The sequence below is a fragment of the Prionailurus bengalensis genome, chromosome D3, assembly GCF_016509475.1.
Source record: "Prionailurus bengalensis isolate Pbe53 chromosome D3, Fcat_Pben_1.1_paternal_pri, whole genome shotgun sequence".
NCBI lineage: Eukaryota > Metazoa > Chordata > Mammalia > Carnivora > Felidae > Prionailurus > Prionailurus bengalensis.
Window position 1 is genome coordinate 85,337,143 of NC_057356.1, and position 19,512 is coordinate 85,356,654.

At 39.2% G+C, this 19,512-nt stretch overlaps 1 protein-coding gene across 2 annotated transcripts in view; it reads right to left on the reverse strand.

Moving 5' to 3' along the window:
- Positions 1 to 3,731: 3,731 nt before the first annotated feature.
- The window catches only part of TMX3 (thioredoxin related transmembrane protein 3), a 46,099-nt gene continuing 30,318 nt past the window's right edge, over positions 3,732 to 19,512 (reverse strand). The window contains exons 10-16 of one of the 2 annotated variants that reach the window (XM_043559065.1): positions 18,771 to 18,869; positions 16,424 to 16,481; positions 16,206 to 16,259; positions 15,277 to 15,333; positions 10,503 to 10,632; positions 8,833 to 8,901; positions 3,732 to 7,228 (exon numbers count right to left, since the gene is read on the reverse strand). In XM_043559065.1, coding sequence (XP_043415000.1) covers positions 6,971 to 7,228; positions 8,833 to 8,901; positions 10,503 to 10,632; positions 15,277 to 15,333; positions 16,206 to 16,259; positions 16,424 to 16,481; positions 18,771 to 18,869 — 725 coding nt within the window. In that variant the 3' untranslated portion in view covers positions 3,732 to 6,970. The remainder of the gene's footprint in view (positions 7,229 to 8,832; positions 8,902 to 10,502; positions 10,633 to 15,276; positions 15,334 to 16,205; positions 16,260 to 16,423; positions 16,482 to 18,770; positions 18,870 to 19,512) is intronic. The other variant, XM_043559067.1, reaches the window with a different exon arrangement.

Consider the following 19,512-nt stretch of genomic DNA (forward strand, 5'->3'; position numbering starts at 1 on the left):
GTGAACAGCCAGTGCCTTGGATATGTTGTTTGAGTCGCTTACTAAACACCCAAGTGGAGATGTTGAGTCGGATATAAAGTCTGGAGTTCAAGCTGGAGGTCCCAATTTGTGAGAGGTCCACGCCGAGATTTTTAAAATCAAGAAACTGACTGAGGAATGATGTTGAGCACCTGTTAATAGGTTTATTGTCCATTTGGATAGGTTCCTTTCCAGGTCACGCCCTCATTGTTCAGACTGGGTTGTCTTTTCCTTACTGATTTGAAAGTGTTCCTTATATATTCTGGACACAAGTCCTTTGGTAGATGTAAGTATTGTGAATCTCTATCTCTTTTCCCTCTCTTAATGACATCTTTTCATAAACAGGAATTCTTAATTGAACAAAATCCAACTGATTTTTTTTTATGGTTATCTGTGTTGTGTCCTTACGCATTTGTTCTCTACCAAAGGTCATGAATATTTTCTATAAGAAACGTTAGTTTTATTTTTCTATATTTAGGTTCCTGATCCATCTTGAAATAATTTTTGTGTACAGCGTTTAGTATGGCTCCAGGCAGGCTTTCTTAGCAAACATGCACGCTCCTGTCCAGCTTTCCACGGTCTCTTTCTTGTAAGAACCTTCCTGAAGATCACAGGGAGTAGCAGCATGCCCTCTTACCTGGAGATTCTTCTCCCAAGTCCCATATGATCACACTGCTCAGAAGGGATGGTGAACGACTCAGCCTCCCTCCTCCTATCCCATTTGGACTCCGCTAACAGAATGAGTAATAAAAGTTATTTGTTAAACAATTCTCAAATAATTCTACAGAGATCTCAATCTTAGTTGATCTCCAAAGACCCTTTTGAACTATACATCATATCATAAATATATAAAAAAGATTAAAGTATCAATGACTTTTCTCCACAATATATCTGAGGCATATCTAATAATTTTATAAATAACTGTGGTTCTATTTGGAAAAATAAATTCTCCTAATACCTTCCTAGAGGTTGGTTGGCCCCTGTGACAATCATTGTTATGATTCACACACGAGCAATTCAGAATTTGAGATTATATTGTTAACAGCTCACAATAGATTGTACCAAGTGTGGTAATTTGGACATGAGAGGTTTATATATTAATCTTGGAAGCTAAGATACCTAGTCTTTCACAAGAAATGTGAATTAACTTATGTCCAAATAGAAGGTGAATCTTTTACTCCTTCCAAAATAATCCCTTGTAAAAAAGAGTCACCTTCTACCTAACAAAAAAATCTTTCAGATTAAGTCAGTCTTGACTGGGTTATGGTTTGGAATAGGATTTCCAGGGATTAGCATCAAACATGTTGAGAGACTGGGTAGATCACCCACCTCTGATGGAAGAAAACCAGTTACATAAATCCACAAGTGAACATAGCGAGAATAGTGATGGAGTTATGTGAAAAAACCGAGTAAGCAGAAAATCCTCAGTTACTATGTATGCTTCAGTTTCACTGTACTTCATCCACCCAACTAAAATGTATTAAATTTAATATATTACAATCGGCCAATTTTTATTTAAAAAATGTTTTTTAAATTGGAAACAGAAGGGACTATTGTCAAATGGACATAGAGGGTGGTTTTAGTGCTTACATCTATGGCCTCGCAGAATGTCCGTCTCGGAAGGGAAGTCGTGTGTAAATATTTTCAGTGTGGGTGCTCTGAACCTCCCGACAGCCCTTCTGTCTCTGCAGAGTTCTTCTGTTGAGACCTCTTTGTATTGCGTTCCACACCGGTTACCTGCACCTACAGTACAGGTGCAGTTCCGGACATGCTGAGCAAATCCAACGCCTTCATCTGTAGGAAGAAGGCCACTGTGGTCTACTCTGCCTGGTCTCTTACCCCGAGTCCCAGAGATCCCACAGACCTAGCAAGGATTTCAGGTTGAACAACAGATTATAGGAGAAGGAAAACCAAGACAAACAGGAAAGTAAAACTTTGGAATCGAGCACTGTAAGTGATGACTGAGGTCACAGCAGTTCTTTACTACTGTATCTGCGGTACACAGAAGACATTTAATAAACATTTGTTAAAAGAATAAATTGCAAGAAAACAACTGCCACTTTACCAGTTGTTGAAAATGCCTTTTCAGTTTAATTTTTTTTAATGTTTTTATTTATTTTTGAGACAGAGAGACAGAGCATGAGCATGGGAGGGGCAGAGAGAGAGGGAGACACAGAATCCGAAGCAGGCTCCAGGGTCAGAGCTGTCAGCACAGAGCCCGACACGGGGCTTGAACTCACAAACTGTGAGATCATGACCTGAGCTGAAGTCAGACGCTTAACTGACTGAGCCACCCAGGCGCCCCATCCCTTTTCGGTTTATGGGGGATGGGCTCAGAGGAAAGTTAGGCGCTGACAAGTACTCAGGAAGGCTTTCAGGAGAATCAAATCATCTATATTCAGTATCCATTGGTGTTCTAAATCTGGGTCCAAATAACATTTACATCTGTCTAAACTATTTACACGGGCTGATAATCCTACTGAATACTTGTATGCCTCCTCTTACACTTACTCATTTTCACTGAAAGCACAAAACCCAAAGGATTTTCAGAGATGTTTGTCAACCTAAATTAGTTAATTTCAATTTTAAAGAAAACTTCTTTACATGTCTACCCACTGAAATTTGCTTGAACTGCAAAAGTAGCTGAACAAATTTAAGCATATTGGTATTTCACATTCCCAAAGTCTTGGCTTTTCTCTGTGGTAAGCAATACTAAATTCTAAAAGAAGTGAGAAGAGAAATAAATTGGATACAAAAATGGTATAATTTCTGAGCTGTTTTCATGTTCCAGGCATGTTCTTAACATGCCTCATGTGTAACTCACCGGATCTCCGAATCCAGTGAGATGGGCGAAATCTTCCTGGAATTAGCACAGGAGCGGGGAGGGTAAGCGTCTTACCAACTATGCACAGAGGGTGACAGAGCGACTGGAGAGGTTGATTCTAACCAGCTAGTTTGTGTGATTCCCAAGTTGGGTGGGGCCATTTTTTTGGCTGTTATTCCCGTGCCAGAGCAATTCTTATTAAAAAATGTGCCCACAGTTTCAAATATGAAAAATAAATTACTAAAAAAAAAACAGTATTTGTATATATATTTTTAAAATATACTCTCCCCATTTGATGCTATTTTTTTTGAAGTTTATTTGTTTATTTTGAGACAGAGACAGAGGGAGTAGGGGAGGGGCAGAGAGAATCCCAGGCAGGCTCTGCGCTGAAGGCACAGGGCTTGAACTCACCCAACTGTGAGATCATGACCTACACAGAAACCAAACAGTCGGACTCTTAACTGACTGAGCCACCCAGGCACCCTCTCCCGCCATGCTATTTTTAAAAATAACATTTTGAGGCTTTAGATCCCAATTTTACTGACAACGAAAAGGAGGGGGGCCTGTGTTATGTCCGAGATCACAATGTAGCTGTCAATCGTGGACTCGGTTCCAATCGCTTCAACTCTAAACTCTGAAATTAATATTTAAAAATAATCAAGTTTTAAATACAAAATATATCCAACCAATCTCGGGTTCTTCATCTATAAAGGGATAACAATCTGATCTCAGGTATGTTTACTCATTATATGTTTCTATAACGATGAAAAACTTACAACTTAATAAAAGAAAAAACACTTTGTGGAAGATCAGTCTTCGCTATCCTCTTCGCTTGCACAAGGAACTGTTTGTGTTGAAAACAAAATAAAAATAGTAAAAATAATAAACGTGTTTTCAATTAATTTATTTTAGAAAAAAACAGGTTTACAATTGGTGCCATAAGGCAAGATATCATGAATTCAACAAGTTAGTAATACAGACTTTCAAAAACCTTTATAGATTTAGTCCAAAGTAGAAAATTATTTTTTGCCCACTCTTGGACTCAGACACATTCAGAAAAAATATATATTTATAAAAATAAAATGGCAAACATAATCCCACCATTAATTGATAGTCTTAACATCCCACACTGGTTTATTTGAACAACGTGTGCATAATAAAAAAAGCTAAGTTTTTTTTTCCTGTTCTATCTCCACAGCATATGAAGCAATGATCAAAATATGTAAATTACTTTTTAGAAAACCAACACCAAACAAGCCCCTGAAGGAAAACACAAGAAACATCAACAACAAAAATCCACTGAAATAATAATAATAATAATAATAACACAGCTGTTTACTCACATAGGTCCTTCCTTCAGCCTCCAGATATTTGGCTCTTAATGCTGTTTGTAAGTCAGATACCAGGAGACCACTAGGTTCGAGGAAGAAAATAAAAATTCAGACCTAATACACCTCAAACAAGTTTCAGATAATAGTAGCTAGAGAAATATTACTGTGTATGATGAAACAGAACAAAAAGGGTTGCAAGCTATAAGGGCGTGCACGGCTTGATAAAAGCATGTACTTTCTCTGCTAAAAAAATTGAGCAACAGATCCCATAACAACAAGCATCTAGAATTTTGAATTTTAGGATTAAAAAATAGAATTTTATTGCAACTGAAAGAAAACGTGAAACTCCAACTTAATATGCAATCATGGTAAGATTCACCAATGAATTAGGACATGTATGTCCTAATACTAAATTCATTAAGATATTAACTATATTTTGCAGTAATTTCTCCTGAAATGAAAGTAGCATTCCAAGTACTGATACCACATTAAATGAGACCATATTAAAAGCATACTAGTGAACAAAATTTTTAATTTTTTTGTAAGAACTTTGATAATATCCTAAAGTCGACAAATAAAAAGCAAAATCTTAATACAAACAGAAAAGAAAATTATTTACTTACAAACTATCTAACCATTTTGTTTTCCTAACAGTCACACTTTGAAAAAACACAAATAGAATGTGGGCCAATGGGAGAGAGCTGTGAAAAAGGAAACAGAGAACTAAGGCATTAATTTACAGATAAAAATTAAAAAAATCCCAATACAAAGACTGCCAAACTTTTTGTATGTTGATATATATTGAGCTTTTAATCTATTTTTCCCCCTACTGAGGTCTTTCATTTATAAGTGATGCCTGACAAAGGCTAAGAAATGTGCAGATGACATGAGAAAACGGAGTCCTTTCCTATCATTTCCTACTGTCACTGGCGGAGGCTAAGCTTTACCTTCCTTACTAGACTAGACTCGAGTGAGGCACTGTGCCCACCTAAGCTTTTTTTCACTGCTGCAAAGCAAGCTTGACCAGTGGGAACATTAAGATTGTTCCTCCAAAAGAATCCCTCACTACTCTTTGGAGAGGAACCTATTTGTTTAATTAAAGGCATTCATCTCCAGTTTCCACTTGAGAACGTTTCTTTCCAGTATTTCCTGAAATTTCCTATGTGCTTCACTATTAAAAATAAGAGAGTGCCAAACAGTAAAAATAAGCATTTAATCACTGTATGTAAAAGAGCATATGGATACAATAAAACAATTGCTAGCAACTTCTTAGGACTTAGATACTTGAGTTTTGTTTTAGTCGTGAGCAGCTTAGTATCAGAAATCGTCAACAGCTGCCTTGGGGACCAAAGCCCTAAACAACTTCAATGTCAGGACCATGAGCTGCGTATTTTGAAAATGATTACACATTTTTCAGTGTTTAAGAAAAACCATTCTATTGTTTAACTCAATTGCTCAATGAATGGTCACCCAATGGTCATCTCATAAAAATCTAAAGTTAGCTAAAATGAAGGGCTCAAAAATAATCTACAATAAATATACCACAGTGTTACTTGCAACAATTCCAATCTGTATACACGAGTTGGGACAGAATTCCTCTGTTACGTCATTATAGACAGAAGGTGAAAAGGGTGTCAGAATTGAGAGGATGGAGAGGGTAACACTTGGCTGTTGATCACTGGATACAGATTTTGCTGACAGGCTGATTATGTCACTCATTACTCATTATGAACATAGACATGCCCATAATATTACATATGTCAATAAATTTTATATATATATGTAAATATATGTGCATGTTGTGTGTGTATATAGATATATATATATATATCTATATCTATATACACACAACGATACACACATATTTTAAGTTACCATAAAGTTACCATACCATAAACATAAAAAATAAGATCTGTATTACTTTTTAAAAAGCAGCAGGAGCTTTTTATCAAAGGAAATTTTCAGAAGAAATTCCAATATACAAAACAAGAAAGAGAAAAAAAAGTAGGTCATTCTGGCTAAAGAAGGGTAGGAGTAACAGACTCTCCCCTTTCTGCAGTGATCACTGAGACACCTGCTAAGCATGTCCCAGCACGTGGTTTGAAATCACTGCTCCAAGTAAATCCTGTTTAATTTGCAAAGATTAAACATAAGACTGGTTTTTCCCACTATACAGACCCATATGAAAATTTTATAATGTAACTGAGTAGAAAGTTAAAAAGTAACATTTCTTCTCCGTTAAAAATAACTAACAAAATAAAATTGCTATGCTATATAAAACCAAATTATTTTTAAGTTGTAATCTGAATTTGATCCATGGAAAAAGGTGTTAGTTCTCCTTAAAGTGCTAAATTTTAAAGACTTAATTTAGCCCGTGTAAATCTCATCTAAAATACATGAGGAGAATGAATGGTAGGAGGTGAAAGTATTGTTTTTCTTTATCGAACATGTGTCTTCTACCTGACTGACCAATTTAAATATTCTGCCCAAGAATCTTAATGTGTCACAGAATGCTCAGATAGAGAAACATGCAAAAGAACTACTCTGCTAAAACGACATCTATATGGTAAACTCTGATGGAGTGCTTCCTCATTTTTTTGTTTTAGATAAACATTTCCTGTGTTTGCTCCAAATGTCTCCCCATTTATGAAGGACTACTTTACTCCATGCAGTTTGATATTAGCAAAATACAAATAACATATTCTCTTTTGTAAAGATCATGATTAAATGTCTAAGTTCAATAAATAGACTCTTTGATAATTTGAAATCCTATCAAATATTCCACACTAGCCAAGATTCAATCTTTCTTCTTCTCTAATACGTCTTTGGGTTCTTGCACCGTAGGCCCGAGGGTGGCTCCATCGCTTGGCTCCTGTTCTTTGCTTTCTTCTACTGGTTCCTGGCTCTCGATTTCACTTCTGGACACCTCGTATCGTTCTTCTATGTACCCTCCATCAGTGTCCGCCGTGTAGATGCCGTAGCACATGATGCTGATGACACCCAGTGGAAGGCCAAAGAGAAAGCAGCCCATGAGGGGCGAGCTCTTGAATATAGACTGTGGGAAGATCATCACAGCTCAGTGTTTGTTAAAAAACCACTACAAGGTTCGTCCTCTTGCTACCCCCCAACTTCTTTTAGTTCCAATCAATCAAGGTCAGTATTTCTGCAGTAACTACCCTGTTACAGACACTGTTAAGAGACAGAAATTTTACATTGCATGAGTGTGTGTGTGTGTGTGTGTGTGTGTGTGTGTGTGTATCCAGCTACCAGCAGCAGAAAGAGGCACCAAATACTCTATGACTTTTCTAAGGACATTCATTTTCCTCACATCAACCACAAAGGTCTCTCTGAGACGGTAACTACGTGCCCAGCAGCTTTGGAGTCGTATCTTGGACTAGACGAACCTGCTCACCAAGAAGGCTGCTTGTCTACCGTAAAGCAGGTGCATACGCATTCCTCTTCACAGGTCGCTTTAAATCCTTTTTACTTTCTGGTCAGTAGCAAAGCCACACGAGCTTAATAACAACTCCTCTCAGCGTATACACCATCTCCTCAGGTCTCAGGAAAAAGTAAAAGCAATTTGGCTGAACAGGTCTTTCAACTATACTGTATCCTATGGGTTGTGACTACACACTTCTCAGACGGTAACTCTGAGAACGATACAGGCGAATTCAGAGGAGGGCAAGGTCACCTTGGATTGAGACAACGGAAGAAGGCTTCCCAGAATAAAAGTGTTCTGAGGTGGAAATTTAAGCCTGAGTAAGAATGAGGCACTGAGAACACCCAGGCGGCTTCTGCAGTATTCGAGAACTAATGAGAACACCCGAGGCGGACAGAGTATTGTCCCACGTGTCACTGGAAAAGGGAAGGGGAGTGATCACAAGTGACTGTTTTAGGAATACTCACCGTGCAGTGGTAGAAACAATGCACGGAGCCAGGGTAAAAGGAAGGGAAGACACCGCGTGCAAGTCAGAGGAGCAGCTACGCATCACGTGCTGAGGGCCTACTCTGAGGACTTCCACTCTGAGAACTGCTTTCGGCCGTAATGAGCGAAAACACCTCTGGACTGAGCAGCTCAAGACAGACAACTAGAATGGAGTTTAAGGCTCCAACAAATCTAGGAATGCTGACCGAGAGCTGAAGCAGCTTCAGAACCCGCGACTGAAAAGGGCGGAAAGAGGCTCCGGAAAACGCTTGTAAGTCACGTCACTGAGGTAATGGATTCTGAACTCTAGTCAACTCACCGATCGTACAGAAATAAGTAGACAAACTTAACTTCCACCTGAAGAATACATTTTCTTAATATAAATATGCACCAGTTCTCATCTTTAAAGATGTATTTTTAGGGGCACCTGGGAGGCTCAGTTGGTTAAGCGTCCGACTCTTGATTTAGGCTCAGGTCATGATCTCGAGGTTGTGACATCAAGCCCCGTGTCAGGCTTCGTGCCGGGTAAGAGCCTACTTAAGATCCTCTCTCCCCTCCTCCCTCTGTCCCTCCCCGACCTGCATGCACACGCCTGCACTCTCTTTCTCAAAAGAAGAAAAAAAAAAGATGTATGTTTTTACCTAACCCTTTGAAATTTCAGATTTTACCTTCCTTAGACATTAACCCATACGTTTTCAATCATCAGTGACACCAAGCAAGCTGTCACGACTCACCACAATAGTCGATTTGGCATCAAATATTATTCTTTTCAATCTCTGCAAAATGCTATCACCTCCTTGGGCCTTAAATTTAACAGGAAGAGAACAATTACATTATTTAAGTACTATAACTTCATTTTCCTGTTATAATCTTACAACTGCAGGTCAGGGTTGACCCCAGAGGATTACAGAAAGCACCTGAAAGAGCCATGCAGCAAATATTTACTGTGTTTTCCGTCCCCCTCCCCCCCAACCTCCTTTCTTGCGTGAATACACTCTGACCCTCCTCTGAAGACTCAGTCTCCCTACTGACACTCCGAGCATCCTGGCTGATGCTGGCCCACCTGAGCCCTGCCCAACTTCTTTCTGGGTTTAGCTGAGCTTGTTAAAGTCACTGCACCTCAACTATTGTGGAGGGAATCTCCCCAAGAATGATGCCCAAAAGGCAAAAAAGTGCTCAAAGGGAGAGAAGAAAATTCCTGATGAAAATCAAATCCCTGGGGCGCCTGGGTGGCGCAGTCGGTTAAGCGTCCGACTTCAGCCAGGTCACGATCTCGCGGTCCGCGAGTTCGAGCCCCGCGTCAGGCTCTGGGCTGATGGCTCAGAGCCTGGAGCCTGTTTCCGATTCTGTGTCTCCCTCTCTCTCTGCCCCTCCCCCGTTCATGCTCTGTCTCTCTCTGTCCCAAAAAATAAATAAATGTTGAAAAAAATACTTTAAAAAAAAAAAAAAAAAGAAAATCAAATCCCTGCCTTCAGGTATCTCTGAAGTCTGGCTCATTCCTTGAATTTCTGTACAAAGCTCACTTTGTGGTCAAACAGTTTGAACTGGGTTTCACTAACCGACATATGGAAGAATTCTCACTCATACAGGTGAGTTTCATTTCAACAAGTATTGTTCTCACAAATATAAAACTCCTACTCTGTGATTGTTTTCAGAAGAACTGCTTGTTATTCTGTGAGCCAACTTTCAAAAAAGTTTGTAAAAACCTGAAACAAAGCTCTCACAAACCAGTAATTAGACTTCCTAGAAGTCTAGAAGTCTCCTACTTTTTCTATTTTATTCTAGCCTACTGAATTATGATGCCTGCCGCTCCTATCTGAAGTCATTTCATGAGCCCGTAATACGGGTGACAACCCACACTTTGAGTAACACTGCAGTACTCCTTACAGGGAAAAATGCAAAGTGAAGACGACCCATTCATTATTTCTAGACAATATTTTATGTGGTTGGATTTGGAACTCTCCACTGAGGCTGATTCTCGGTACATTTCCCCATCTCTCAAAAAACTGAGGTCTTAGTCACAGGTTTTTCTTAGGAAAGCAGTCTGAATAACTTAATTCAGTTATGCTCTTGAACCCAGAGAGGTTAAGGGCCGGGGCAGCTCGCTACTGGGATGCCTCTGCACACAGCAGACCTCTCAGCATCCGCAGGCCCGACTCCAAACGTCACTGTGACAGCCAACGATGTCTTCCAGATACCCCTAGGATGTCCCCACCCATAAGCAGCTTCCGTGTCTCACAGAATGTGGCTCTGCGACATGGAGAAGCGAGGCGGGAGCCCGCCCCCCACTCCCCCCCCTCCGCCAGGCGCCGCCCCTTCCCTTCAGAGTCCGAGGGAAAGAAGAAAACTGGTTTCTCCTCCACCTCCTCCCACGGCCCCTGTGAAACAGAAGCGAACAACTCACCGGGACTGTGCCATCTAAGATGTCACGAATGAAATGTGCCATGTCCTCGGCACTGCCGATCTGTCTGTCCAGTAAGAAGTATTGTTGGTTTGAAGTATTCAGTACAACCACAGTCGGGACTTTCAGTTCACTGAAAAGAGAAAAACAAAGCAATTAAAATACACATTGAACAGAGAGAGAACAAATATTCTGACAGTCATTTCTATTATAGGTAAGTAAAAAGTACAAAAGGAGGAAGCTGTATGAGTAGCTTTGCCTCCCTGTGTCTACATGAAGAAAATTTCAAATCGTGCATCAGTTTAAAAAAAGCTAAACGAGGACTGTATGATAAACATTCTAATATAAGGTATCAGACAGCTTGGAATTTATGATTAAACCGAAGGACAGAAATTATTATGTATGCAGTGTCCATTTCCGGGCAACCCCACTCCTTTCCCTCCAAATACCAGCAACGTTGGGTCACACACGACCCGCTCCAGTCAAGTGGCATGAAGGGAACTCGAAGGGAGAGAGCGCGGTATCTGGAGTCACGCCACCTGTGTGCAAGCCTGGGGCTTTCCCACCATTTACTTTTCAAGCCTAATGTTTTTCATTTATAAACGAGTAAGAGGTGGGTAGTGGGAGGTTATCTTGTTTTAAAAACTAGGAAAACTCAAATATTCAGCACAGTCCCTCGTACATCGTACACGTTCAATAGATGCTATTCCAAATTCTCTGAACTCCCACTATCCCAATGCACATTCCGCGGGCGTCCTCAGGAAGGGCCTCGCTGATACACTACGTGTCAACTCAGTTGATACAAGAGAAAACATTACCAACAGGTGTCATTTAATTGAAATAATGTTTTATTTTTTTCCTTTCAAGGATAGGTTGTTGAATAATCATAAAAGGAAGGGAGGTGCTCAATTCTGTATGTCACCTACACATGGGCTTATGGCTATTTGTGCCTATATAAAAATATTATACAAAAGCACAAAGCTACAGTAGAAACAATTTACACCACCACTGTATTATCACCACATAAGTAACCGAGTCCTGTGGATTGCTTCATCGCTCATAATTCTCTCTCCTTTCCCACCCAAAGCCCTTTTCCCAGTGAGGCAAATCATGCTCATGTGACTCCTGATGCTGGGCTCAGCCATGGACTTGGCCAGCCATGGACTTGGCCAGCCATGGACTTGGCCAGCCATGGACTTGGCCAGGGGGAAGGTAACAGAAGGGACTCGAGCAGAGGCTTCAACTATGCTTGCAGGGCTAGGCCTGCCTTCTTCTACTTCTGTGACTGCCACAAGAAGAGCCCCAGGAAAACGTCCTGCTAAGGTCAAGGACATGGAAGACTGTGCAGCTGATGGCACCTCAGTGGCAGTTTGGAGCCACATCCTTCAGTGCCCAGTCAACATCAGCCAAGCCGAGACAAGTGAGAGAGAACAAATACTATTGCTTGAAGCTACTGGGTATCAGGTGGTTGATTATCCAATATTATTGTTAGGCAAGAATTAACTGATTGTATAATTTAAAAAAAAATCTCTTCATTCTTCCTAATAAATGCAAAAACCAACTTTTTGATTGATAACAGCTTAGTTATCAGTTATCATAATGTGTAAATAGCAAAAAACTTCTATATTTTATAGAATGGATTAGAATTTGGCCTTCCTATAAAAGCACATATTGTAGGGGCGCCTGGGTGGCACAGTCGGTTAAGCGTCCGACTTCAGCCAGGTCACGATCTCGCCGTCCGTGAGTTCGAGCCCCGCGTCGGGCTCTGGGCTGATGGCTCAGAGCCTGGAGCCTGTTTCCGATTCTGTGTCTCCCTCTCTCTCTGCCCCTCCCCCGTTCATGTTCTGTCTCTCTCTGTCCCAAAAATAAATAAACGTTGAAAAAAAAATTAAAAAAAAAAAAAAAAGCACATATTGTAAAAAAGTTCAATACACAGTTGAACTAAAGACTATGTGTTGTGAAATAATTCAATTCGAATAATGATGGAAATGGAAAACATCATTCCATCCTATTCCCTCTTAATTATATTCACAAAAACCCCAAACAAAACAAGTTAGTAGACCCAGGGTCTGATAGTCCCTATTTATTTTGAGAAAATTTAAAAAGCATAGTGCTGCCATATAACTATCTTAGAGAATATCATGTGTTCGTCCTAAGTTAAAAACATTTTAGGCATCAATACCTATTAAATTCCACTAATTTATCTGACAATATTAGTGTCACAGAAGAGCTTTGGAGTAAGAGAGATCTGGATTTGAGAACTGGATCTCTTTAACTTACTTGTTGGGCATCCTTTGGAATATTACTTAACTTCCTTGGGTTTCTTCTAAGAAATTTCAATTTCCTCATCTATACAAAATGGAAATAACAATCGTACTTATACCTTACTAAGTTCTACAAAAGTTCAAAAATACATATTGACCACTCAATCCAGTGTTGGTCACAGAATTAAGTGCTCAATAAGGACTTTCAATTATTATCACATAACCATCATATGCTTTCTCTTCTTTCAGAAAAGAAAAAAAAAGCAAAATATGAATAAAAAACAACACAACAAGGTGTTGGTGGTAGAGATTATTATTGTTCTCTGACCATGACTGTAGCTCAAAATGTCTACTATCTCACAACTTACATTAAAAGTCATACTCCTGAAGGACGGCCCATCATCTGTACATATTCTGAATATTTTATCCTGGATCAAGGAGCTGTTTATTAGACCCAGACTGCTTTGACTTCTTACAAACCATGTTTTACTGAATGCTGGCTTGCCTTGAAGGACATTGCAAGAAATGGTTGTATCAAAGTCCCTACTATATATCCTGTAAAAATCCTATTAAAAATATATTTCTATTATAGTGTCCTCCATTATGAGATTATATAGCATAGCATATTCTCTTAGGTTTCTGCAAAGTCTGCCATACTCCTTATAAGCGATAGTTGTTTGATAGACTATGGGGAATGTATAAATAATGTTTCTTTGAGTATGAAAAATTCAAGGCCAAATTTTTCAAGTACCTTTAATAATTACCTACAAATGATAAATCCCTCAAATAATAAAGATCTTTTATTTTAGGTTCCTTTGTCTTGATGTCTTCGTGATATAGGATATCTGGTACTTTATGTCACTGGTAAACACTCTCAAATCTTTATTATAACAAAAGGGATAATAAATATAAATGAATAAAGGTAACGCTGTAATTTTAAGACTTTTAACTGAAAATTACGAATGTTATCTTGGGCTTGTAAATTCGGTTTTTATTTCCCCAATGGAATACATGCGCTGAAACCTGAAGCAAGGCAACGCTCTGCCTCTGCTCCCACGCCAAGCTAGAGAACACCACACACGGCACAAGGGCACAACGCCGTGAACTTGAACTGGCACCTCAGTGTCGCTGGAGGAGGTCACCGGCCTCTAGTGAGTGAGCTTTCCGTACCTTCACTTCGGGGGCAATCTTAAAGCTCCACGCTCTCCAAAGCCCCATTTTCCCACCACCTCTTGTGCGTGCTGTTAGGCTCTGTCTGGAATGAGTTCTCTGCTTTTCTTCTTGCAGGAAACTTCTCTTAATTACTGCCTCCTCTAGCAAGCATGTTCTGAACCTTCCACCTTTGTGTGCACTGGGCTGGGGGTGAGAGCCTCCGTGTTTCCAAAACCTTCTACTACAAAGGCCTTTTCATACGGTTGTGGAATTACTATGTTGTGTTACCCAGCAGACTGTAAGTATTTGAAGACAGGGACTCAACTCGTTTTCTACATCAACAGTACCAATCACAGCGTGTGACACGTAGTAGATACTAAATGTCTACTCCATAGAGCAGACTCTTACCTGAAATGCATTCAGTATAGGTAGGTTAAGTGTTTTCTAACACCAACTTTTTGAAGTGACAAATCAAATCTTTACATCATAAACGTAACTGACAGAATTATTTTAAAATCACATATTTTCCCTATAAAGCTATTTTAATCTGTTAAAATAAATTCTTCTAAAATAGCAGTTAATTCTTGAATGTAAAATCATGCTACTTAAGGGGCGCCTGGGTGGCTCAGTTGGTTAAGCGTCCAACTCCTGATTTCGGCTCAAGTCACAATCTCATGATTCATGAGTTTGAGCCCCACACGGGGCTCCGTGCTGGCAGTGCAGAGCCTGCTTGGAATTCTCTCTCCCTTTCTCCAACTCACATGGGTGCACCCTCTCCCTTTCAAAATAAACAAACTTAAAAAAAAATGTTTACTTAAGTTACATTTACTCATTAAAACTGAACTTAAAGTGTGTGTTAAATAGAAACTACAAAATCTAGAAGTTTTTGAACACTGTCTTCTTTCCAAAATACTATCAATTATTAACACGGAATTGGGAAATAAATTTTTTTCTATGTTTATCTGAGTGCGTGCGCACATTGTGCATTGGGGTGGGGGGGGGGAGCAGCGAGGGCAGAGAGAGAATCCCAAATAGGCTCTGTACTGTCAGCGTAGAGCCCGACATGGGGCTCAACGAGATCATGACATAAGCTGAAATCGAGAATCAGATGCTTAACTGACTGAGCCACCCAGGCACCCCGAGGTAATTTTTTTTAATATAGTACAATTATTAAAGCTCACTGAGTTTCAAATTTAGATTTAAAAATGAAAGTATGGTATCTGAGGAGAGAATATCTGTGTCAGCATATAGGAAAGTTTGCTTTTTTTCCAGCTAGTAGTTCTTTTGTTTCTCAGAAACAGAAATTTAAAAATTGACAGAATTGATAAGGAAATCATGTAATCATTTAGAATTTTACTTACTCCATTAGCAAAGTATTTATATAGTCATTTCCATCCATATGGCCAAACTGAAAATCTCTAAATAACAACAACCAAAAGAAAAACAAGAGAGAGAGAGAGAGAGAGAGAGAGAGAGAGAGAGAGAGAGAGAGAGACAGAGAACACTATTAGATACAAAATAAGGTAAATATGTACCAAGAACTGAACTTTAGGGCTTGGTAAGCATGTAAACACTATAAACATTAAATATAAATCACATAAAATAAATGTAGAAAAGAGTATGAATTCTACTGGCCTCTGAGATACAAATACACACGAGTAATATTAAACAAGTCCTAAGACATTTCTAGTCTCTATATATTTAACATGCAGGGCAATATAAACTTCTCTAATTAAAATATGTTTAAGAAAAAATACCCACTTCTAAAAAGAACGAATCAGAAAATGCTCATAGCAGGACAAATATAAATATGTATCACTCATCCTTCACTAGCAGACTCTGAATAAAAAGGGGATAAAAAGTAAATATAACGAATGTCTCTTATGGCAGCAACAAACACAATGGTTAGCACAAAGCAAAAAAGATCACTTAGTTTTTATATTGTTATTCTTTGAGTTCCTGTGAAAATTATCATCTGTCTGTATCTGACTTGCGACCGCACATGTATCTTCAACGTAGGAGCGCAAGTCCACATCTCCTAACCTATCCCGAATCCCATCAAGAAGCAAGTATGCTCCAAATTACAAATGAAAGTTTCTTTTTCACTTATATGACATCCATCAACAAATTTTAAGTCCAAACAATTCATACCGAAATGCAACATACTATAATTCACTTCAGTATCTTGACTCACCTTTGAAAGTACAAAACAGTACTATTTTTTGCCTTACTGTATAACAAACCATAATTAAGCAAAGATAAAGGAATGTTCCTGAATGCAAGCACCTACCTGTGGAACTGGTCTCTGTAATCTCTAGCAACTTCCTGAATAATTGACTTTAATCTGTGAAGGAACACATGAATATTTCATCTCTGCGGTTTAAAACTATATTATGACTTTTCAATTACAACATCTGCTGCCTTATCTAGCAGTGTAGGAAAAGTAAGACACTATATCAAGTTTATCTGAAGCCACGTAAAGTTTGAATGAGATGCTATTTGATATACCTGGTGTGTTCATTTGATGTATTTTTCTCATCAATAACTGCAATCGCCACAAGCTTTCCTGAAATTAAGAACGACATATACCTCAATTCAAAACCCTCGGTACACAAATTTTTCAATTTTTATTGTAGATATGAATCGGGAATTAGTAAATAGCTTCTAGAACTTAATTCCAATTATGCTCCATGTTATGCACAGTAGACTGAATCAGTGCACTAGTCAACTCCAAGTGAGACAGATGCTCCCTCCCAACCCCCAAATGTAAATAATAGCAACTAACAACTTATATACTCATAAGTTGTTGTTTTCACACAACTCACAAAGTGACTAAGTATTCTGTCAAAAGCTAAGACATTAAGAAATAAGTTGATAAAAGAAATTTATCATCAACTAACGTAGCTCTAGAAGAATGACATGTAACAAGGGAATGATTTTTACACGCTATTCCGCTCAGTACCACGCATGGGTCACTACCTGCCAGTAATGCCACACAAAACAAAATGGACTGCAATTTACCTAACCCTGAATACAATATGGATCCCTTTCATCTCTAACATCCTCTGGTGGACAGCAGGATGCCATAAGCAGACCACTGGGACCGGAGTCACAAGACCAGACGCTGCGGTCCAGCGTGTCTATCCTGTTCTAGGTGGGGGGGAAACCGCAGTGAGGCGCAACCATTTACTAGCTGAGGGACTTAACCACGCAGTGATGGCCACACAGACACAGCCCGGCACCAGTGGAGAGCACAGTCTGGTAAGGAAAATAATAGTAACATTTACAGATCATTTACAATACACAAACAGACGTATGGCTAACAACGAGAAGAGTTCCAAAGGAAAGGAACACGAAGCTACAAAAGGGTATGACACAGCGAACTTCGGTAGTTTGAGGGGACCAGTAAAAGATGTTCTTAAGAAGCAATGTCTGGTCTGAGTTTGATGGATGAGCATAAATTAACTACATGTTTCTGGGTATTGAAGGTGCATTGGTACAAGGTTTCCAGCCTTTGAAGGAAACCGAGAAGTCAGTGTGGCTGGAGAGGAGGGTGAGGAAGACCAGAGAAAGAGGACACGGAGACTCAGGCGGGGTCAGAAGACACAGGGACCCGCCGCCACCAGGACAAGAGCCAGGACCTCTTGTGGTCGTGTGCAAAGTGGCCAGTGGGACAAGGAACAGGGGCCGAGCCGCAGCAACACAACCGAACAAGGACAACTGTGTTGGACATAAAACAGGAACAGTCCATAGCCAACTTCTTTCCGAATTAATCTGGGAGAAGAAGCTACAACCACCTCGAGGTCACGATGTCTCCTATGATTACTGAACCGAAAGCAAAACTACTGTATTCCAATATTGTCCCCCTCTTCCCTTCACAAGGGTGCGAGAGAATCCAGAAGTAAACCACATTCTTTGACCGTGTCCACACCACCTTCCAACACTGAGCGAGCACACACCCCCCCTCTGTAAGGATAAGCAAAGACAGAAACGTCACCAGACACAGAACGTGAAAAAGTAGGCTCAGGAGCCAGAACAAATATCCTCAGAGTCAGAAAATAACATGAGAACCTGTTAGAACATTTCTAATTTGCATTTTTAATCAGATTCAAAAGCAGGAAATCATCAAGAGGAAACTCTATGCACACTGCTTCTCATATAAAAAAAACCAAACTGAACCTTGAGTAACATTTTCCCGTTTTTTAAAAATCTGCAACTATACTTCCATCCCACTTATCAATGAAATTATAAATGAAAACAAATGTGGCAATAATATCCATAATTTATTTCTCATTTGTAATTTAATATAAATTGACAAAACGCTTCCTCCTACAACTTACATGGTTAGCTTCTTACAATAGTTTTCATCTATCTGAGACCCTACAGTCAGCTGCTGATCGCTTTCAGTTTTGCATCTATATTTACTTTGCTTGTCATTTCCAATCATGCAACTTTAAGAAACCATGCTAATGTGGTGCCTGTATTTTCCTCACAAGTAAAAGCAGGCTTTAAGAGGTTGTGATAAGTTGTATTCCGACTCCCACTACAAAATCAGGCTCCTAATATAGGTTCCTGGTTATTTTTTCTCATTTCTTTATTACCCAGGTTCAGTTTTCCCTGGCACTATGAGTTCTAACTAGGAAACCTTTTCTAACTGACCTTTATCCCCATACAAATGTTTGTTCCTTGTTAATATTAATCTATATTCTCATAAAGCGGAACTGGCGTTGAGGTCTATTTAAGGAATGAAATTATGAAACAGAGCTTAAAATTCCCTTCCTACAAAGTCAGGTTTAAGTAACCAATAAAGGAAAAACTGTACAGATTGATGGAGCATTGTATATACGCTTGTTACCTGTGTCTCCAAGTTCATACAAGAGGAAGCCATCCATGGTAAGATAGTTCTGAAACCTCTCCCTGTTGATCCAAGATGACAGATCACCATCCTCGTACTCTTAAAAATACAACAAAACTAGTAAGTTACATGCAAATATGACTTTAAAATGCTTGTAGCATTCTAATCTAACAGTATACGTAAAATGCCTCGACACAGAATCGTAATCTTAAACTCATAAATTTCATTTTAGGGGTCTATTCTAGGCAAACAATGAGCTGTACAAAAGGACTAATGCACAAAGCAATTCTTCACCACAGCATCATTAAAAACAACAAAAGACACATAGAAATAAAGGAAATAAGTGAAATACCCTCAACAGAAAATAATTTAAATAATTACGGTACATTCTGAGGAAGACCATTTACAGACTTTTAAAAAATGGAAAATTAAGTGGTAAAGCAGGTTGTAAAACAGTATTACAGCATCACTGGAACTCTATAAAACATAAAGTATGAAAAAACCAGAACGATAAAATGAAGGCATATACTCCTACCAAATGGTTATCCTAGACTGGGAGTTGTCCCTGAATGATGGCAGCATGGGTAATTTTTTATTACAGTTTCTTTACCCTTTTCTATTTTATGACATTTCTACTGCACTTTAAAATCGTTTCTCATATGTACAACTACCACAGCACACATATGAAGCCACAGTATTTTGGCCTTTATCCAACATCAACTGCTTCCCCCACTAAACAGAA